The sequence below is a fragment of the Mauremys mutica genome, chromosome 3 (genome assembly GCF_020497125.1).
Source record: "Mauremys mutica isolate MM-2020 ecotype Southern chromosome 3, ASM2049712v1, whole genome shotgun sequence".
Classification (NCBI taxonomy): Eukaryota; Metazoa; Chordata; order Testudines; family Geoemydidae; genus Mauremys; species Mauremys mutica.
The window spans coordinates 97,643,047-97,666,409 of NC_059074.1; the positions used below are offsets into that span (position 1 = coordinate 97,643,047).

The 23,363-nt window shown below is 39.8% G+C and overlaps 1 protein-coding gene across 20 annotated transcripts in view; it reads right to left on the reverse strand.

Moving 5' to 3' along the window:
* Window positions 1-23,363, reverse strand: part of PTPRK (protein tyrosine phosphatase receptor type K) — a 576,479-nt gene that overhangs the window by 99,883 nt on the left and 453,233 nt on the right. For all 20 annotated transcript variants that reach the window (XM_045008691.1, XM_045008692.1, XM_045008693.1 and 17 more), the window contains 4 exons: window positions 16,566-16,868; window positions 6,709-6,818; window positions 5,377-5,578; window positions 609-714 (listed from right to left, as the gene is read on the reverse strand). In XM_045008691.1, coding sequence (XP_044864626.1) covers window positions 609-714; window positions 5,377-5,578; window positions 6,709-6,818; window positions 16,566-16,868 — 721 coding nt within the window. The remainder of the gene's footprint in view (window positions 1-608; window positions 715-5,376; window positions 5,579-6,708; window positions 6,819-16,565; window positions 16,869-23,363) is intronic.

A 23,363-nucleotide genomic window follows, 5' to 3' on the forward strand; every position in this document is an offset into this window, starting at 1 on the left:
AAATTATCTTTCAACTGGGAGGACATAGGAAAAGGTCTCTCAAAGTTAATATAACATGAAATATTTTAATATGATTAAGGGACACCCCAAATAACATTTAATAGCTATAAGTTGATTTCTAATAAGCACTTCTGGAAGGAGAAGAAGGAAAAAAAAGGTCAAATAGTTTGTATTCACCACTATTATTCTCCTATTTCCTCCAAGCTTCCAATTTTCCAATTATAGCTATGAAATGCATTATATTATAGCTGATTTAAAATACTGGAGAGGTAGTGCTATCTTCAAATTTTCTTTTTGACAAATACTTTCAAACCTCGCATTCCACAGATACCAAGAGAGGAAGTGAAATGAATGGTTCTGAACTAGGGGGGTGGGCTAATTGAAACAGAACAGATAGGCTGATAATTCAGGTAATGAGTATCTAAAACCCCCTGAAGAATTTACTCTTATTAACCATAGGTCTATTTGTAGTCTTTGTCTAACCAAGAAAAACAAACCTCCTGACATAAATGTCAAATGAATATCACTTAGGAATGAATTGCTTTATTAGCTGCTAGGCAACATGCAATCTACTACAGAAACTGTTTGTTTGTTTTTTAAATAAATACCTGATAGGAGCACCTTTGGCTTGAGCTGGTCTCAACAATACAGTTATGGTAGTAGCAGTTTCATTGAGAGACGCGTCAACTCCTTCATAGTCCGGTAAAGTAGGAGCTGATTAATGTTAAGGGAAAAAAGAAGCACCAAGAATCAATTAGCTAAAGCATTGTGAATTTTCATTAGATTCTGTACCTGCACAAAAATTGCACAAAGTCACATTTTCACAGGCTGCTAGAGTCTTTTTGATGATTTTGCAGCCAGGCACCCACTGTTGCATATCTGGAACTCCACAAGCGGTAATAAAAAACCCTGTAAATATCCCCATATCCATTAGGTTAGATAGGTTCATACAGGACAAGGGGTGGAAATGATGGGAGAAGGTGACTACATATGTATTCTTCCTCCATTTGTACTTTTTTGTTGTTTACAGGCTTTTGGGAAAAGGAACAAAAAGTCTGTAAATCTCTCTTTAGCCTCCTCTTTTCACCTTTTTAATCACCCGTCTTCAGACCCCCACCAGCCTCCATAATCTCTCTCTCTGGCCCACAACATTTTAGGATCCTTTCAAGTTTCATGTTTACTTTCACGGAAGAATAGACGTACACTACTAGATTGGGGAGAGTGATAAAATACAGCTTCTAAATCAGCATAGTGAAGCTAAAAGCTGCTCTGCCACTTCTGTAGCACTGCCGAGGATCACACTGGGCAACGAGGGGAGGCAGTAGTTTCCCTTTGAAGTGTCACCTGTGAGTATTCTTTGAGGAGGCATTTTAAAGGGAAATGTCTGTCTCCCTTTTCCAGCCAGGCACTCAGCCACACTAGAAAAGTGGCTGGAGTGACTTAACTTCATTGCATTGAATTGGGATGTGTTTGAAGTCTCTCAATTCAAACTTTTAAGTGAAAATAAAACTTGCAGGCAGACCATTTGGGAGGTTGGTGGGGGTGGGAAGAAAGAAAACAGAGGGCTAAATGGGGAAATGGAATGCAAGGGAAGGAGAATAGAAAAGGATGGATGAGCTGTATGAGAAATGAGGACAGCAGACAAATTACTCCACTTTAAAAAGAAATAAACGTATTCGTTATTTAATTCTCAGAACTTATACTGCATTAGCAGAAGCTGGAGAACAAGGAAGTTCATTCCTAAGGGAATTATACTTCACTAGAAAATAAAAAGATAATGGCTTGTTGCGGGGCCCATTAAAGTGCTCAAAATTGAAATGAAGCTACATGTAAACATTGTCAGTGGTGGAAAATCCATCACCATCCTGCGTAAATTGTTCTATTGATTAATTACTCTCACCATTAAAAATTCACACCTTATTTCCAGTCTGAATTTGTCTAGCTCTAACTTCCAACCATTGGATCATTCTACCTTTTTTTGTCAGATTTAAGAGCCCATTGCTAAATATTTGTTCCCCATGTAGATACTTACAAGACTATAATAAAGTCATGGCTTAACATTCTCTTTGTTAAGCTAAATAGATTTAATTTATTGAGTTTATCATTGTAAGCCTTATTTCCTAATCCTTTAATCAGTCTCCTGGCTCTTCTCTGAATCCTCTCCAATTTATCAACATCCTTCTTGAGTTGTGGGCACCAGAACTGGACAAAATATTCCAGCAGAGGTCGCACCAGTGCCAAACACAGAGGTCAAATAACATCTCTACTCCTACTCAATGTTCCTATTTATTCATCCCAGGATCACATCAGCTCTTTCAACCACAGCATCACACAGGGAACTCATGTTCAGCTGATTATCCCCCACAACTCCCAAATCTTTTTCAGAGTCACTGCTTCCCAGGGTAGATTCCCTCAGCCTTTAAGTATGACCTACATTCTTTGTTCCCATATGTATACATTTACATTTAGCCATATTAAAACCATAGTTTGCTTGAGCCCAGTTTACCAAGCCACCTGGAGTGCTTTGGATGAGTGATCTGTCCTTTTCATTATTTACCAATCCCCCAATTTTTGTGTCATCTGCAAACTTTATTAGGGATGATTTTTTTGTTTGTTTTCTTCCAGGTCATTGACAAAAACAGCCACGAACCGATCTCTGTGGGTCCCCCACTAAAACAAACCTGCTTGATTACAATTCCCTGTTTAGAGTTACATTTTGAGATCCCTCAGCCAGTTTTTAATGTGTGCAATGTCAATTTGATATTGTTCTAGTTTTTTAAACAAAAATGTCGTGTGGTACACAAGTCCAAGTATATTGAGTCAACGCTATTATGTTTATCAACCACACTTGTAATCTCAGGAAAAAAAGATATCAAGTTAGCTTGATAAGATCTGTTTTCCAGAAACCTATGTTTGTTTGTATTAGTTACATTATCCACCTTTATTTCATTATAAATTGAGTCCCATATCAGCCACTGATTTGGCTCATAATTGTTTTCAGCTTTGTGAAATGGTCGTATTACCAAGTATATATATTCCTGGTCAGGACTGTATTCTGTTTACACATTATAAATATGATCAAATCATGATGACATTTATTTTGGCTACCATTAACTTTTAGTTCTGTGATCAGTTTCTCTTTACCTGCTCGGACAAGGTCTAATATAGAATTCCCCCATGTTGGCTGCAACACTTTTTGAGTTACAAAATTGTCATCTATAATATTTAGAAATCCAATGATATTTTAGTACTGGCAGCATGAGAGCTCCAGCATGTCACTCCAATTGAAGTCCCCCATGATCACACAATTTTTTCTCCCTACAGATTATAGATAGATGCATAAGGAGGTCCGTAGCGGACACTGACTAGTGTCCCTATCTTCTGCTTTATCTGTTAAGACACTGATCCATAAGCATTCAAGATCATTTTCTTCTGACTTATCAGTGACTCTGAAATAGACAATGGCATTTTTGGCAGGGTGCCACTCTCCTTCCCCCTTTGCCCACTCAATTCTTCCTAAATAGGTTATAGCCATTGATTTTAACATTCCAGTTGTGCAAATCAACCCACCAGGTTTCAGTAATACCAACTAGACTGAATTTATGCTCATAAATGAGCCATTCCAATTCTTCTTGTTTGTTAGCCAGGTTCCTAGCTTTAGTGTATAGGCAATTTAAGAATTTCTTCTCTTTATGTCCTTTGGTTTCTTGATTAATTTTGTTCTCAACATCATGAACACCGCACAAAATCAAATCTCTCTTTTTACCTTCCCCTTTTGCTATTAGTTTAACCCTATCCTGACTATTCTAGCCTCTAAACTGTAACAGGGTACATAATTCAAGGAGCTCTGCTTTTAACTGCCTCTACCCACTCTTGTTTGTGTGTGTTTGGAAGCAGGGTGATGAGGGCAGTGCATGAGGAGGGCTTCATGCAGAGATTTAGAGTAACATTTGGAAAAAATTGACCCCCCCCTGCTTTAGAAACATCTCAAGACATCAATGTAGCAGAATGAGGCTGTGATGGTGTGTTCACCCCATGCTTGCCCTGAAAGGGTTAATGAAGGCTAAGAAGTGGGCTAATTAACCCAACAGGCCACAGCTAAGAGGAATTAGGGGATAAGCAATTTCTGGACTGAGTGAGGGTGCCCAGCTGGGGAGGAACAAGCTGGGCTGGGACTATAGAGACAAGAAATGGGAAACAGAAGGGGGCAGCTGGGAAAGTCTGCAGTCACTCCCTGGGAGAAAGGAGGTATGTTTGGTCTGGCAAACCCAGAGAGCAGGGAAGCCAGGAATGTAGGACAAAGCTCTGGGGAAGGCAGTAAGGTCTATAATGGAACAGGCCTTGACGGCTGGCTACAAGATCCCTGAGCCGGAACTTAGGAGTAGAGGGTGGTCCCGGGTTCCTCTGCCAGCCACTGAAGGAGTGGCACTACAAGGCAGTGAATGGGCAGACTGCCTAGGATGGCTGAAGGAAGACTTTGATACTCTGGGAGGGGAAAACACATCGAGTGATCTGGCCGGAGGGCTAAGTCATGAAGGGGCAGCAGCAGCTCATGGAATGAGAGAGGGGCTGCAGACGCAGAAAGAGACAAAGGATAGTATGCAACCAGAGGAAGGGGTGTTGTCCTGGTGATCTACTCCCCAGACTGAGCAGGAGGATGCGCAATCCCAGCAGTGAGTTGAGGGAAATAACCTGCTTAGCATTGTTTTAGGTTTTCAATTGACTTATCTTTCTATTGTCTGTCACGTTCTAAAGTTAGCATGTCAGATAATCAACTAAATCTCTTAGGTTGACTTGAGACTAATTTTACTAGTTGCCAGCTCTATGAACTGCAGCCTTATTCTTTGAGAACAATACTGAAGGGTAACACAATTATGTCTACCAGTATTTTCCTATCAAATTGTTTATATTTTTATTCTGTAATTCTCTAGTTTTCATTACACTGAGATTTTTAAGACAATTAGCACCAGTATTCCTTGATTCTGCTTCCCTGTTCTGCCATTAAATTACTGTGGGTAAATCAGTTAATTTCTCTGCATCTCACTTCCCTGATCTGTAAAACGAGTGTAATACTTAACTCATAAACCATTGTGAGACTTAATGTTTGAAAAGCACTCTGAAATCCCTGGATGAAAAACACAATTTTTAAAATAAAAAAATTGAAAACATTTGAAAATTATAGGTGCATAATTTTCTTTTAATGCACCTGCATACCCTTGGACTTGTAGCAGTATTTAGAGAATATATCCCAAAATATTCCCAGTAAAGTTGAACCGCTTTAAATGGCTGGAGTGCATGGTTATTTGTTTTTCCCCTTATTTTTAAAGTCTCAGAAACATACTGTACAAAACCATTGCCTTTTGTTTTTTCTGTTACCTGAGATGTTGGTTGTTACGTTGATTGCTGTCGCTGGTCCAAACCCTTTGACTGTGCTGGCACGTATAAAGAATTGGTAGGTAGTACCAGGGTGCAGATGTGAAAACACATGGTGCGTACTGTTCCAGACCTTTGACACAGTCTGCGGGGGTCCCGCCACTAGGACAGCAGGATCAAATGACCTTATACTGCTATAGCTAACCTGTTAAAATGATTGTTTTTAAAATTATGTTAGAGCTTTTGGCAGACATGGGCAGAATTTTATCTATTTTCTTATTTGTAAAGGAGATAGATGGCATGCAGATACCTGACTATAGACATCTTGAGAATATGATATTTCCTGAATGTTATTTTATTGATAGGTATTAAAATACAATCTGTTTCACTCTTCTTTACCACTATACATACTTTTCCCTCTTCTATCTCCCTACATTCTTAATACCTATAAGCTAGCAGGGAGCATACCTTCTGTACTCTACCTCTTCCAACAGTCACATTAAAATACTGTCTAAAATCATGCTAGGATATTCAAACCCAGCAATGACACATTCAAGAACTCCATTAGCATAGGTCAGAGCCTGCACACACTAAAAATTCAAATATTTTTATATTTTAATGAACTAACAAATTAGTACACATTAAGATTCCTCCCTCCTCCACTTTAAAAAAAAAAAAAAAAAAAAGAGACAGACAGAAAGATAGACTCTGCCCCGGAGTCTACACATTTTGAAAGTGCCTGCATCCAAGTTCCCTGTGGGCTTGTTTTTTTTCCAAGGGCTCAAACATAGTCATAAAAAAAAAATCGTTCTAGAATTTGCATGCTGGCTTCCTTAAAGGGAGGCAAAGTTATGGCAAAGGCTAGATAAGTCAATTTCACCATTAATAATCCTCTTCACATTTGTGTGTGTAACCTTCTCTTTCTACAAATGAGATTCCCGAGGTCTCCACTAAATCACGGCTTTGGAAGGCTGTATATTAATATTACAAGATTTAAAATTAGTGTTTCACTTACTCATGGATTCCATCATTTGTGATAGCCACACAGAAATGCTTCTTGACAAGGCCAACCAATACTATTATGTATTGCGACAAACTCTAGTCACCACAATAATTCTATTACTCTGTGAAACAGAGTAACAGCTAATTGAACAGAATCTTTCTGCAAACCATAAGCACATAAAATCATTAGTAATTATTTCCCCACTCTCCAACCTCCTTAGGGTGAACAAATAGCATGCGTAAAAAATTTGGACACTTTTTTTTGGGGTGGTGGTGTATATGAGACAAAGCCCCTAATATCACCCTAAGCTTCCTAGATGTTCTTTCTATTACCTCATACTGCGTAATGATGCCATTTGGATCCACAGGTTCTTTCCAGTTCAGGAAGATCTTGTCTTCAAATGGGGTCCCTTTTAGTGATTTTGCAGGTACAGGGCCAGGCACTGCAAATAAATTAGAATTTTTTAAAAGTAGGAATTCTAGCGAGAGAGAGAGAGAGAGAGGAGTAAACTGAACATCGGGTGATACCCCATCAATGACTGCAGTTAATGCAATCCCTAAATATTAATACTCCTTTTACTTCAGAAAAAAGGCACAAGCACATCAAAGGGTGTACTCATATCCAGGTATGCAGGGAATGCACCCAGGCGAGACCGCTCCCCAAACATGGTTTATATGCGTCACGCAAGGTAAATTAATTTGGTCTTGCAAAGCAAACAGTGAAAAAATCCAAACCACATCACAGTCTCAGTCTTTAGTGAACCTCACTAACTTTAATAATAATTCAGCTGAAGAATTTTGAAGACTGCCTCAAAACCAGCCTTCCAAATCAAAGGCCCATAATCATATAATTAAGTACATGTTATATTGCTCCTCCTGGCATCTACTAAAGATAGAAATGCTGGGAAACTTTGGTGTCAGTCACCCCCCTCTTCTAGCTTTGTTGTTTTAAAAACTAAAAATCTTAATTAAAAAACAGCAGTTCAACCATCACCGCTGCTTTCCAAGACAACAATGTTAATGCTGCAGTAGAGGGAGAACTGCCTGCTTCAATCTTTCAAATAAAAGAAGTTTTTCAAAGCTTTGATCTGAACTAAGTTAGAATGACCAAAGTTTCTTATATCAATATATGTCTCCCCATCCCTGGTATAATAAGGTTTGAAGAGTCACTTTAGGACCCATTACCTGAAGTATGATTCATAATAACTAGCAATCACATCAGTACTAGGTCTGAGTGCTTAGTTATCTCCCATTTTCAGTTTACAAAATTTTCACACTCCCTTGTGCAATATGGTTCTTTTTAACCATCAGCAACTTGCCTGGAGTTGAGGATGAATGTTTTGAAAGATTGGTGGGAAGGAGGGAGTGCAGACTGAATGTAAGAAAAAATTTATTTTTAAAAAGTCTCTCAACTTAACAACTTGTTTTGATTTAAATATCCAAGCATATATTTATCTTCCCTTTTTAATTAGTTCCCTTCTCCTCCCTCCCCCCTTAATCCAACATGCAATGAGCTTCACACATGACATTTCCTGGAGATTTCCTGCAATTTTGTAAGGGGCAAAAATAAATTAGAAATCACTGGATCAAAGGAAGTGCTATGCACCGTGTTAGCAGAATCAAGGAACAGAGAGTGGCCTGTCACAACAGTAAGATTTATTTCAGTCTACATGGAAGACGTAAATGATGAGCTGACCTCTGGGATAGGCAGCATAATTTGATACATTAATAATAAATTCATGGAGTCAGAGAAGCCCATAAGTAAACAGATGAGACTCCAACCCAACTTCATAGGAACTGTTCATCCATCTGTCAGTTGAAGACTTGGGAGAAGTTAACTAAACGCACATACTGCTGTTTTGCTTCACTGTACTGACACAGATTGTGTAGTGGATAAAGGCTGATGTGCCATGACAGCCCCTCTGTGCTGTTTGTGGCATTCACGGATGCTGCCATAGGCGTCAGTCTATTTTTCATGGGAATGCTCGGCTGCTTCTCTTCTCCACAGCTCAAATGAAGCATAGTGTTGCATGTAGTCTGACCCAGGTGATTGCTTTCATTTTACATCTGAATGTGTGTATAAGAACGTATGGGACCGTAGCTAGAGAATTCCAAACACACTTGCTTATATTTTGCTAAAACAGTTTTTAAAATAGCATGGGGGCGGAAGGGGTAAACCAATGTCCACACATAGTTTGCAAAGAAACCTGAAAAATTATTTATTGTATCTCATTTTTAAAGAGATTGTTCTGCATAAAGGAGTGAAACTGGACACAGGACTACAGGAGTCTTGTGTTTTCATGCACCCTCCCACATTTCTTTTTAAACACCCCAAGTGGGACAAGCCCACAGACTGCATGATCATAGTTTGCGCTTCTGCACTATAATATTCTTTAATGGTAGCAGCAATAATGTTAAACTGACTGGTACTACATGAGCCTAGTTAGTTTCGTGATTCTTTTTCCACAGGCACCAAAAGAGCACTGGAACAGAAGTTCAAACTGTGATTATAAACCTCTGCTGCTGAGAATGCCAGACACATAAATTGGGGGAAGGGGGAAGGAAAGTAGAGGAAAAAATAAGTGCCTAGAAACAAAGGTTGGCAAGTGAGGAGAGGGATATATGAAAGCAAAGAGATTCTAAAGAGGAGTGTATCTGTAAACCAGTGGGCAGATTCACCAACCAGGTTAGTGAAAATAAAGCCTGAATTCTCAAGTCCAGTCCCCATGTCCCTTTCCTCAGAGACAGTTTTATTAACAAAAATATTATGCAAAAAAGAGTCAACGTACCGCAGGACACTGGGCAACAAAGGCCTATTTCTAGGGTTGCCAACTTTTTAATTGCACAAAACCGAACACCCTGGCCCCGCCCCTACCCCCGCTCGCTCTATTCGCCCTCCCTCCCTCTGTCACTCGCTCTCCCCCACCCTCACTCACTTTCACCGGGCTGGGGCAGGGGATTGGGGTGTAGGAGGGGGGTGAGGGCTCCTGCTAGGGGTGTGGGCTCTGGGGTGGGGCCAGGGAGTTTGGGGTGCGGGTGAGGGCTATGGGTTGGGGCAGGGGTGCAGGGGGTAGGAACTCTGGGTGTGGGCTCTGGGTGAGCCAGAAATGAGGGGTTCAGGGTGCAGGAGAGGGCTCTGGGCTGGGGCAGGGGATGAGGGATTCGGGGTGCAGGAGGGAGCTCTCAGCTGGGGAGTTTGGGAGGGGGTGCAGGCTTCAGATAGGGGTATAAGAGGGAGATCTGGGCTGAGGACAAGGAGTTCAGAGTGCAGGACGAGGTGCGGGCTCTGGCTGGGGGTTTGGGCTCTGGGGTGCAGGAGAGGCTCTGGGCTCAGGCAGGGGGATGGGGTGCGGGTCCCAGATGCACTTACCACAGCTCCCAGGAAGCATCCGCCAGGTTCTGGCGGCCACTGGGTGCATGGGCGGCTCCACACGCTGTCCTCGGGCCTGCAGGCACCACCCCTGCAGCTCCCATTGGTTGTGGTTCCCAGCCAGTGCAAGCTGTGGAGTCGGTACTCAGAGCGGGGGCAGCATGCAGAGCCTCCCTGGCTGCCCTTGCGCCTGTGGGTTGCAGGAACCTGGCGGCTGCTTCTGGGAGTCTGCCCTAGTCCTGGGCCCCTGCTGTGCCACTGACCGGACTTTTAACGACCCAGTCGGCAGTACCGACCGGAGCCGCCAGGGTCCCTTTTCAACTGGGCATTCCGGTCAAAAACTGGAGCTGACGTCTAATCTTTGAGTCACTGCATTCACCTGGGTGACTCAAAAAGAGAGTTTGTGGTTCCGTCAGACTTCCCTTTTCTCCTCCCAATTTCTCTACGCAATGGCCCCTCAACCTCTTTTGGAGCCCAGCATTTTATAACACACATATCCTTAAACCACAGCTTCAGTCTTAATTCTGAATTCCCTTGTTTTTATGTGCGTAAATCAATTTTATTTTAGACAAGGTTTGTCAATTTCTAATGAAATGGAGATAGTCTCATACCAATATGGATAGGGCTCCCAAGTTGTTTGCATAAAGAGTTCTGAACTTATATTAAAAAATATAAAAAATAATAAATATACTATCCATTGAAAGGGAATTTCATCATGGATTTATGATGGAAATGTCACTAGCTCTTTTCATGATTTATGGATATCACAAGAAGACATTTCATGAAATTATATACTTGTATAGTGCATAGCTGATAATTTATTCTTTTATATATTTATAAGATGGCAGACTTTACAGAATACTATACTTAAAAATAACACAATCAATTGATCTGAGATCAGAATAATTCTTTTAGAGCATTAAATTTGCATTAAATTACATCACAGTTATAAGGAAATTGTAATTCCCAAATAGTGTCAGTTGAATATTGTCCTGCACTAACTTTATAGGAAAGGCATTTACTTCATCAGTTTTATTAGAACATTTTAAAGGACACCAACTACTATAAAATGATTCCATATTGCTTCAGTTTTCCTGCTACATAATAATGAAAGTGTCAACAGAATATTTTCTTTATTATTAAGGATACACTCCACGGTGAAGGCTGCATGGAAATGCACACACTATATAGAGATATAGGCACAGTTATAGTAAGAAGAATTCCTTTGTTGTACAAAAAAAGGTAATATGTACCAGCAATAAACTGATAACATTTACTCGGGGGTAAATATCCATTTACAATACTTGCAGTAAAGTGCTTTGTGGTTGTGAAAATGGCATCTAAACTTCACTCAAGTATCTGATCTTTTTGTTCTTGTACATGGATTCTTGACCTGGAAGTACTGAAACCTATGGGGGTTGTGAACAGATGTCAGGGGATCACAATAACCCTGCCTTTCTCATACAACTAAATGGGAGGAGGGTCCATAGTTCATGAGATGGTATGCTGGGGTTTTCATGGGACAGAAAAGATTGACAACCACTGTTCTGGTGTATGTAGACTATGGCTGCAGGCCTACAGAAGATTATAAACCCATAAAATGGGGGTGGGACAAAGGGACAAAAGAATATGGAGAAAGGGAAAGAACTGAGTAGGGTAAGATGAAGGAAGGAAGAGAAAAAAGGAGTGGAAGAAGGGAAAAAAGCAGCATAGCGAAACTGGGAATGTACAAAGAGAGAAAAAAAGGAGAATCAATATACATGAATTACTTTAGGAGTAACTTGCTGATTAAATATGTAAAAACTAAAAGATGAAAAGTTTCAAAAGAGTATATTTAAAAAAAAAAGCACCTCTGTTACCCAACAGCAGTATTTGCAATTTTCACAGTATTTACTATAGTAAATACACAGATTAGGATTTGGCAAACTCTCTCTTTCTGGTATAGGAGACTACAAGACACAATATGATCTGGAAATTAAGCCAGCTCCACAGAAATATTTCCCAATACAAATTCTAAAAATGGAAATACTGAGGAATTTATTAAAATGAAAAAGATTTGAGAGAAAAACTTAAAATGGTCACTCAGGGAATCACAGAACAAACTCCCACCACACAATTACTACCAGTACACAGTTCCAAAGTATCATAGAATCTCAGGGTTGGAAGGGACCTCAGGAGGTCATCTAGTCCAACCCCCAGTACTTTCTGAGGTAACCATTGGGAGAACAGACAAGATGGGTATGGCACTGTAGAAGTATCCTTTTCAATTTGACCATCCTGTAACAGGGTTGGCACCCGCCTCTCGCAAGTGCCCCCTTTCTCTGGCTGATAGTGCCTGCAAACACAGTTCTTTTCACAGGGTAGCACCCACCTCTCACGAGCACCCTTCTGGCCGATGGTTCTCTTGGCAGGTCTTCAGCAACTCAGCCCTCTGGCCAAGCCACATACATCGTCCTCCCTTCCGGGGTATACAGTGCAAGTTCTTCTCATAGCCCTGGTATGGGGCCGTGGCTCTAAGGCTTCTTTCAGAGGCACGGCCTTGTTCAACCACCCAGCCAAGGCCCATTTGGGTATCCGCAGATGGTGGTGTTTCAGCACGTCTCCCTGGGCTCATCTTCAGCCAGACCAGCAGGACCCATCTCAGCACCCTCGCTGGCCTGGCCAGGTTCTGTGCTCAGTCCCGCTGGGCTTCAGCCTTCCAGCATTAACCTTCTGCTGGTCCTGCTGCTCTTCAGCAGCCTTCCATGGGGCTTCAGTCCTGTTTGAAGTGAGCTCTCCACAGTGAGCTGTCCGTGGTACTGCTGTTCTTCCAACCAGGGAGAGACATCCAGTGTTCACTCCTCGATCTCCACAAAGCAACTGACTTCTCTGCTATTCTGCTTGTTTTATATAGGGCCCTTCTGGCCCCAGATTGGCTGCTCCATCAGCCCCTCTGATTGGTTGTCCCTCTGCAGCCACTCTAGGCTGCCTGGAGAACTTCTCTCTGCTCTTATTCTGGGGCGGGGTAAGGCAGGGCCGTGAGGCCTCCAGCAGGGTGCTTCTGGACCTAGTCCACCCTGCCACACAGCCAAATGACTTTAAAAGTCACTTCCTAAATCTGATACAAAGAACAGTCAACACTGGGCTCAAGGTACAGGGTTAGACTGGGAGGAAGAGAAATTGGAAAAACTGTGCTGCTACAGTTTCTGACTTCATTAACATAAAGCTGGAATGACTTTATAATTAGTTTCAAAGAATATATATTACTCCCAGTAAAGGAGAGGGGAACTCACGTTAACACTAACTCCAAGTATAAACAAGATCACTGATATACAGGTGGGAAGATTCAGAAAATCAAGTGTTTTGGCAAGCACCAGTGGATCATTTGATCAGAGTGACAAGATTCAGTATCTTTTTTGATCTAAAAGCCTTCATACTCCATATTCCCAATAATAACCCAAAAGTTAAATTCAAGGCGAGGTTTGTACATGTTATAGGTTTTTTGGGCCAAATTCTGCAAATCTAACTGGCTAAAGGATATGAGAAGAGAATAAAAGGATATCTTGAAAAGGCAGCTACTCAGCAACAGAGAACGAAACTCAATTCACATGGGCATAGTATCATTGCTTTGTTGATTCTCATATAATACAGCATGAATCCCTATACTAAAACACAGGCATATCAATAGTTCCCTCCGGTTTATATTTCTAACCACCCACAGAAAACTTAACACTAAATTTGATCTGCATAAAATATTAAAATTCTGTATGTCTCAAAAAAATCCTGTATATCAATCTCTGTGGTTCTCCACAACTCCTTGCCTTCTCTAGCTATAGTGTGAAATACTGTACCCTTCTCTTCATTATTGCACTGTCTGAAACATCATTTTTCCTGTTTGCTGTAAAACTGATAACATGTTAAAAACACACAAGTTCTCCACCACATACCAGTTTTGATTGCAGTCAGCATTTACACAACTCACTTCACTGATTGTACACATATACAAACACACTGCACTTGTTTCAGTTTTCTCTTTTATGTATCTATGTTAGGGTTGTCAAGGCGTTTAAAAAGTTAATCACGTGATTAATCGCACTATTAAACAATAATAAATCACCATTTATTGAAATATTTGTGGATGTTTTCTACATTTTCAAATATATTGATTTTAATTACAACATAGAATACAAAGTGTACTGTGCTCACTTTATATTTATTTTTGATTTACAAGTATTTGCACTGTAAAAAACAAAAGAAATAGTATTTCAGTTCACCTAATACAAGTACTGTAGTGCAATCTCTTTATCATAAAAGTTTAATTTACAAATGTAGAATTAAGTCCAAAAATAAAATTTTAGCGCCTGCAAGTCCACCCAGTCCTACTTCTTGTTCAGCCAATCGCTCAGACAAACAAGTTTATTTACATTTGCAGGAGATAATGTTGCCCACTTCTTGTTTACAATGTCACCTGAAAGTGAGAACAGGCATTCTCATGGCACTGTTGTAGCTGGTGTTGCAAGATATTTACGTGCCAGATGCGCTAAAGATTCATATGTCCCTTCATGCTTCAACCATCATTCCAGGGGACATGCATCCATGCTGATGATGGGTTCTGCTTGATAACAATCAAGAGCAGTGTGGACTGATGTATGCTCATTTTTATTATCTGAGTCAGATACCAACAGCAGAAGATCTTTTTTTGGTGGTTCAGGTTCTGTAGTTTCTGCATCAGAATGTTGCTCTTTTAAGACTTCTGAACGCATCTCCACACCTTATCCTCTCAGATTTTGGAAGGCACTTCAGATTCTTAAACCTTGGGTCAAGTGCTTTAGCTATTTTTAGAAATCTCACATTGGTACCTTCTTTGCATTTTGTCAAATCTGTAGCGAAAGTGTTCTTAAAATAAACAACATGTGTTGGATCATCATCCGAGCCTGTGATAACATGAAATATATGGCAGAATGTGGGTAAAACAGCACAGGGGACCTACAATTCTCCCCCTGGGGATGTAGTCACAAATTTAATTAATGCATTATTTATTTAATGAGTGTCATCAGCCTGGAAACATGTCCTCCGGTATGAAAGCCAAAGCATGAAGTTGCATACGAATGTTTAGCATATCTGGTATGTAAATACCTTGCAATGCCAGCTACAAAAGTGCCAGTCAAATGCCTGTTCTCACTTTCTGGTGACACTGTAAATAAGAAGAGGGCAGCATTATCTCCTGTAAATGTAAACTTGTTTGTCTTAGCAATTGACTGAACAAGAAGTAGGACTGAGTGGACTTGTAGGCTCTGAAGTTTTACATTGTTTTGTTTTTGAGTGCAGTTATGTAACAAAAAAATCTACATTTGTAAGTTGCACTTTCATGAAAAAGAGATTGCACTACAGTACTTGTATGAGATGAACTGAAAAATACTATTTCTTTTATCAATTTTACAGTGCAAATATTTGTAATCAAAATATTATACACTGATTTAAATTACAACACAGAATATAATATATATGAAAATGTAGAAAAATATCAAAAATATTTAATACATTTTAATTGACATTCTATTGTTTAACAGTGCGATTAAAACTGCAATTCATCACGATTAATTTATTTATTCGTAATTATTGTTTTGAGCTAATTGCATAAGTTAATTGTGATTAATTGATAGCCCTAATCTATGTCCTTACATGTACGTGCACACACACACGATAAACGGTTTCTTTCTCTATTATGTGAATTGGCAGTTAGTCAGCTAAAGGTAATTAAGCCAGCTCTATTTCCATACTATAGTTTGCATCTAATTAAGGAACTATAGTTAATGCTATTTGAATTCCATATTAAGATTCCTAACAGACAATCACTGAATAGCTTGATAAACATCTAAATCTGTCCTTTGTTTCTCCTCATGTAAGTAAGACTGTCTTGCTAGTGGACTTAAAACAGGGACATTAAGACAGAGGTCTCAAAAAATTAGTTTCTCTTTTTTAAAAAGTCAGCTAATAGATAATATATGTGCTATATAACATGCAACATATTCTGTTGAAGCTATCCTGAATTTCAGGTAGAATCTTGCAATGCTGAACTGAATATTGAAATATAAATGTACAGAATAAATTTCCTCCATTGAATATTCTAAAAAAAAAGTCCTTAACTAACACCACAAATGGTCCTCGTGTCCTATATGAATATATTTCATAATTAAGGAAACATTTTTATCCAACATAAAAGTTATGCACAGTGGCATGGGCTAAATGTTGGTCCATTTCAGTTAGTTTTTCAGAATGACTACTAAAATATTTGAAAAGCCCCAATTTTGGGGGCCATTTAACCTTCTTACAAACTAATTAATAGACCAGGGGTGGCCAAACTCTGGCTCGTGAGCTACATGAGGTTCTTTTACCATTAAAGTGAGGCTTGCAGGGCTCCCCATGCCACCCCGCCCATTCTCCATCCACCAGACTCGGGGAGAGGGGAGTTTGGGACCTCTGCCTTGCAATGAGGTGGTGGGGTAGGACCTCCTGCCCAGCGGGGAGTGGGGTCACAGAGCTTCAGCCCTGCAGGGTGCTCCTTCTGGGCTCAGGATTTCAGCAGGAGTGGGGCTGAAGCCCAGAGTCCTGTCAGGCGCCTCCCACAGAGCTGAAGCCCCAAGCCCTGGAGCCTGGCAGATGTGCTCCAGCTCTCGGACTTCTGAAGATTGTTGTATGTGGCTTGGAGGACCAGTAAGTTTGGCCACCCCTGTAACAGATTGTGACTTTTGTTCATCAGAAAACGTATTTTAACTCACTACACCATTCCCTCCCACTCCTTTAGATTAGATATCATGTCTATAATAGCATTTGTGCATACCATCCTCATCTGTTTGAATAATGGTCTCCTCACTCTCCTTTCGCCCTTCAGGATTAGTTAGGATCATTTTGAGGCTGACATTTGTGTAAGGAGGCAGGTGATCCACCACATGCTGGGGCGCTTTGGGGTCCATATCCAAGCAGTCTGCTTTGTTCTCATTGTGACCATGGAAGTAGTGGTAGCAAATAGTTACATTGAAAGTGTGACATCGAGTAATATTGTAACCCAGAGACTCCCAATCCACTGCAATGTGTCTGGCCTGGATCTCAGCAATCTTCAGAGTTTTTGGTGTTCTCATGGGCTCTAGAAGACACAGAATATAATGGAGATAACACTGTTAACGTTTCCCACATTCACATTGACTTGTTAAGTGATACACTTAGAAATGTCAAAGCACCGGAGATACCCAGCAAGTACAAACCCATCACTGGAAGAAGTGACACCCCTTGCAAGAAATACCCTCAGCTGAAATGCCACACATTTTCATTTCTTTCTGCTCCATCTCTTCTCTGTAGGTTTCAATCAGTGATTAAGATTTACCAACATTAAAAATAAAATGTTAATTAACAGTGCTAACAATTCAAAGCATTTAAGAATACAGAAGGCAAATTCAGGAAGAGTGACCAAAGGGCCACCACAGCTGTTGTTGCTAACTTCCCCCTATTTCCCCTTTATTGTTTTTTAAATGGAGTAAATTAGATAATATATCACAGCAGTGAAGAGTCAACATGCTCTACGGTATGATTTATATCATGCCACCAAGCTACGCTGTATACTAATTACACTAATTGCTGTACTAAACTAGCAGTTACAAAAATGATGCAGATATTCATTAACATTTATTATTTCGGTAATGATGCTATTAATTCAAGGAAGAAAGTCAAGAAATATTACAAAACACTTTTGGATGTTTACATCATATTCTACCTGCTTTCACCACCCAATACACTTTGCCTGTGCATAGCTCTGAGCTAGTAATCAGTGCACCATCACTCAAGCTCAACTGTTATCTGCACATGAACTTTCACTCAGCTAGAAAGTAACAGCAGAACATGGGATACTTGGTTGGGTTGCCATCAATCTATCATTGTCTCTCCAGCACATTCATCCCTCATGCAAGACTAACTTTTATAGTCAAACTTAATTAAAATGATTACAGAATGAAAGTCATGACCATGAATATATCTATACACTAGAGCTGCACTAGAAATTTACCAAGGGAATGTTTCTACATTCTTAATATATATTTGCTTGACAAAGAAAATAAAGCAAGCTCTAGGGTACACTTTAACCTTGTGTCTTTGCTGATTCAAGGTGAAAACGACAAGAGAGAATACACATACGTGAAACACATATTCTTCTTTTTGGGATGCAACTGTCCTGTGTAATTTTCCTTTATGAATCAAGAATCTCAAGTAGGCAAATGTTCTGTAGAAAGCACAGATGGCCTATCCAAACATGTGAGTGTCTCAAGGAATATACTTTATTCAGCATGCAGTTTACAAGACAACTGCAACCAAACTACTTAGTTTTCTTTCTACACACACACACACACACACACACACACACACACACACTTATGGATTAAAAGTCACACATTAGTTTTCTTAATATTCACATTAACCCATCACCTCCCTCTCAAATCCACTATGAGCTTGAATTTAATTGTTCTCTTCCATCCTTGAGTACCCTGAGTTACTATCAAATTCATGGTAAAATAAAAATATTAGACTTCCTGGGTAGTGGCCTTCCTACATGTTGCCCAATGTGACAAAACTACTAGGATTGAGAGAAATAATGTAATGGGTGCATGGAGATCAGATGGATGATGGAGGGACATAAACTTCCTTTGGAAAGTGAGCACTGGGTGTTACTGGTCTGCTCATCTATCTGAAAAACAGTAGTTATAAAGAAGGGCAGTAAGCTCTGCAGAAGGGGTTTTTCCGTTGCTGTAATAAAGGCACCCCCACAGAAGGCAGTCTATACTGGGGCTTAGGTCAGCTTAACTATGTCTTTCTGGGACACGCCCTTGAGCAACACAGCTAAATTAACCGAAACTTTAGGTGCAGACTAGACCTCAGAATGGGATGGTTCAGGATCAGTTTTTCCCTTTAGCAAGTGTAGAAAATCCATATTCCAATGTTTTAGGAGAATATAAAAAGGAAAAAAAAATTACAAAGTCTTTTTAGACTTTTTTAGCCAGACATTTTAGACTTTGACAAGGTTGGTGAGATAATCTTATATTACACATCAACTTCTGTTGGTGAGAGACACAAGCTTTTGAGTTTACAGGTGACCCGAAGAAGAGCTCTGTGTAGCTCAAAAGCTTGTCTCTCTCAGTAGAAGTTGGTACAATAAAAGATACTACCTCACTCACCTTGTCTCTCTAATATCCTGGGACCCACATGGCTACCACAATACTGCATACAACCTTTAGACTTGACAGACCATAACAGGAATAAACATCCCTATGCACCCTGATTGAGAATCTGAAGTCTAAAGAAATAAGCGGAAGTCTGTGTAATTAGACAAGTTTTGTTTTATATATTACTTTCTCGTTTAAAAATGATCCCACTGTTCTCAAATTTCTTTTTCTTTTTCCTATCCCAAGTCATGCCCCCATCCTGCGCTATTAAACACACATTTCTAACCTGCTCCGTGTATTAAATTAATTTACAAAGAGCATATGCACATAATATAGGATAGTTGGTTCTGAAGATTCAAGCCTTGCATGTCTGAGAATCAAGCAAAGCCTTAGAACAACCGGTGACGGGAAATGCACTGAATTTTGATTTGGTTTCCTCCAAGTCAGAACCTTAATATGCATTCACACTATGTTACATAGGATTTTTGAAACAACAACAACAACAAAAAAACAAACACTTTGTTAATCTTGAAAAACGTATTTAAAATTCTATGCAAATTTTACAAATGTGTGTCAGTATCAGAGGAGATATTAAAAAGCATCCTTTATTCACCTGTCGAAAAAGAAGGAATAAGATAGCAAGCATGATCTAGCGTTCTCACAGGCACTCTCATCTTTGGCAGAGATTAACCAATTCTGCACGACTGAGATGGTAATTAAAGTCTACAGAGTCTCTCAACAGCTTTGGTAAACTCTGCCAACTGTCCCACTGCTGCTAAAATGATGCTTTAAACACAATTTTACTCCTGCCTCTGAAAAACATTCACAACAAGGCTCTCTAGAGGTAAAGTCCAATTGTTTTAAACTGCTGCACCACAAATTCTCCATCTGTAAGACTCTGGTAGAAAGTAATCTTCCAATAATTATTTTTCTCGGATAAAAAGCTATTGAATTGCTTAGTAAGCTTCAGGAAAATTGCTGCATCTCATTACGAAAAAAATTATTTTAGATAAGAAAAAGAGAAAGCTCCCTCCCCCAGCCACACTGCCATGATGTCCTTCAGAGCTTTACTTTCCCCCAAAACATTATCTTAATTCTCCTGTAATTTCATTCCAACTGATGGTTATTTTCTCAGTTAAAGGTATCCTTCCAGGAACAGCAGTCCAAGCCAGTGTGTGGTGGGGTGTGTAGCCATTTATTAATCTCATCCCTTGGTGGTTGTAATTTCCCTCCCTTGAACTTTCCAATCACAGCTAGAACTGCTTTGTCTAAAGAGCATGAACGTCACTCCAGAACTTGCTCCCCTGTTATATTAGGTTATACCAAAGTGGTATCCCCTGCTTAACATGAACGGAATAAGGCTCCTTCCAGAACACTTCTAATTTCTTAATCAATGAACTGAAACTAAAATAATAACAACAATACACAGGTCTTGCCATTTTCAAAGCACTGTACAAATATTAATCTTCTCAACACCTGGCCCAGATAGGTAAGTATTATTATTCCCATTTGACTAATGAGGAAACAGACACAGAGAAGTTAAGTGACTTGCTCAAGACCACAAGGCAATTTATTGTCAGAGCCAGGAATAGAATTCAGATGTACCTGGCTCCCATCTGTGTTAAATAACACTGGCTAACAATAGCAGTGGCACATGCACCAAGCTTAGGTTTCAAATATTAATTCCCAATGAAAAAGATAACTCTACCACTGCTCCTCAATGTCAGTTCTTTAAAGGGGATTAGAAAAGATTTTGCTAAAAGAAAAAAAATTAACTGAATATCTATGCAGAATTAACAACAAATAATTTATGTTACTCATTCCCTTGAGTCACATGTTACACCTATCCTCAAACTTTAGGCACAAGTACAGTTCAAGTTTTTAAAAGAAAACTACGCGAAACAATTTCAATTCCCTCAATGTCAATATCCATCCCCCTTTCCTCATCTCAGACTCAACCTCTCCCTTCAGAAAAAATCTGAGCGAATAGCTAGATCTTGCAGCATGCTCTGAAGGACAAACCTGAGAGTCTATTACCCCAAGGGAGGAGAAAGTTTAATTGTTCAGCAGGCCTCCCTCCACAGAGAACACTCTTCCCCTCGGTGAAAACATCTAGAGGCCATGAACTCAAGTTGACTGTAACTTTCAGATGTAAAATATGAGAGAGAGAGAGAGAGAGAGAGATGGATATTCTTTAAGGCCCTGATTTAGCAAGGAAATTAAAGTATGTGCCTAAGAACCCTAGTTGAATCAGGGCCTACAATACTTATTTGTCGAGTAGTGAATTTTGCATCCAAGATTTTCCTAACAAGGACCTGAACAAATCACAGTTAACAGAGTGCCATTTTAGGTGACTTGTGAACTGTCAAGAATCAAAATGGGATTTTCAGATGCAGCAAAGTGAAGGAGAAACTGTTTCTCAGGTATCTGGAAAATTGTTATTTTTAACTTTGTACAAATTTGGTGTTCATCATACTACTTTGCAAGCTCAAGCTGCTGTTTATGGTGTAAAGCTACAACAAGAGACAGTATTCAAATTTTTTGTTTTTGAGTTTAAAATATACTTTAAATAAATCAATTAACTATTTGGGATTTTTGGCATTAAAGGGTTCTACTCAAAAGTCATTTTCCCAAAGAACTAAAAAAATAAATTAAATGCATTTCTGACAGGGGACAACTCTTCATGTGGGGCAGTGGCAAAGGGCTCAAGTGGCTCATTAGATGCTGTATGAGGAGAGAAAATCAGTTGGCATTTGAAAGATTTCCAAGATAAGGGAAGCAAAGTAAATCTGAGTATTTTGATTGCCAACAGCATACCTTCTTTGGTCATTACAGTGACAGAAGATTTGAAGGATTTTATTTTTATCTTTAAATCAGGGAGAACAGAGTGTATATATGTGGAAGGGAACTGTTCATGTGAGGGGTTGAGGGAAGTTGGATTCAATACTACATCTAGATTCAGATTGGGGGAGAGGTAGGAGCTCTGATACCATGCTGCCAGGGGCCATGTAATAGTTTAGACTAGACTAATCCTAGACAGATCAATCTTTTTTTTTTCCTTTCATAAAAGGACAAAATACACCGTCTAATCATCATTATCTCCTTCAATATCACCACCCCCTCTCCACCACCAAATCCTTCCCTAACTTCCACTCTAATAACATCCATGACTTCTCAGCTACCACTCAACCCCTATCTGCACACACTCTCTTCCACCTCAAGGTCTGTCTTCAGTTTTGGCTTAACTTCAATACGTGCTGCTTCGTCTCCTCCTCTCATGCTATTGAACATCTCTGGAGAAAGTTCCATGATCACGTGGACTTCCTCCACTACAAATTTATTCTGCCATCTTCCTGCTCAAGCAGCACTACTTTCTCCACTCTGATTCCCATGCTGGTAATGTCAGCTGTCTATTCACTGCTTTTGATGCCATCCTCAACCTCTCCCTCACTCTTTCCCACCTTAATCTTGGCTCAGGACCTTGTGAACTTTTTCAGTGATAAAAGTAAAATATTCGAGCTGAATTCCTCACCTCTTTCTGCTATCATGTTTCTCTCCTCCATTTCTGTCCTAGACCTTTCATCACTTCCCTGAAGCTGCTCTCAAAGTTCTAATAATCTCTTCCTGGCTAAACCGCAGGGCCAAACCTTCTTTGACCTCTCCTATATTGGTGGGGGATGCACGGGGCTCCATCTTTGGCCCCTCTAAATCTTATTGATCTCTAGGTAATCTTACCTGCCCACAGGGCTTCAACCACCATATTTATGCTGATTACTCACACATTCATCTCTTCACTTATCTCTTCCTCTAATTCTGCATTTCTGCTTCTTTTTCTGACATTTCCATGTGGATGTCTTGCCATTAACTTAGTCAGATCAACAGGTCATCTTCCTCTCCCCATTTTTTTTGGTCAACATTGGAAAGACCAGGAGTACTTGTGGCACCTTAGAGACTAACAAATTTATTTCAGCATGAGCTTTCGTGAGCTACAGCTCCATTCTCTCAGTAACTCAGGCCTATACCCTAGTCTAAGTCCTCCATTTCTTTGTTACTCCTACTTGGCGAGTCTTGTCTTTGACTGTAAGATCTTAGAGGTAGAGACTGTCTCTTACAATATATGCACAGCACCCAGGACCATAGGGTGCCATTTAGGATCTCTGGATATTACAATAGCAAGTTAATAATAGTAATAGATCATCACCCTCCCTATTTCTAACTGAATGGAAATATGATTCCAGATAATAGGAACAGAGTGACTAAACACTCAGCTAAAACACAGCAGATTTTTATGATTTGTTTCAGTACTACAATAATGCATATTTTATAATAATTGACAATTGCAGTCAATGGCTAATTTACTTAAACCAAATATTGATCTCCAGTTCAAAGGCTAAACATAGTCAGGAATAGCAAACCTGAGAGAGAGAGAGAGA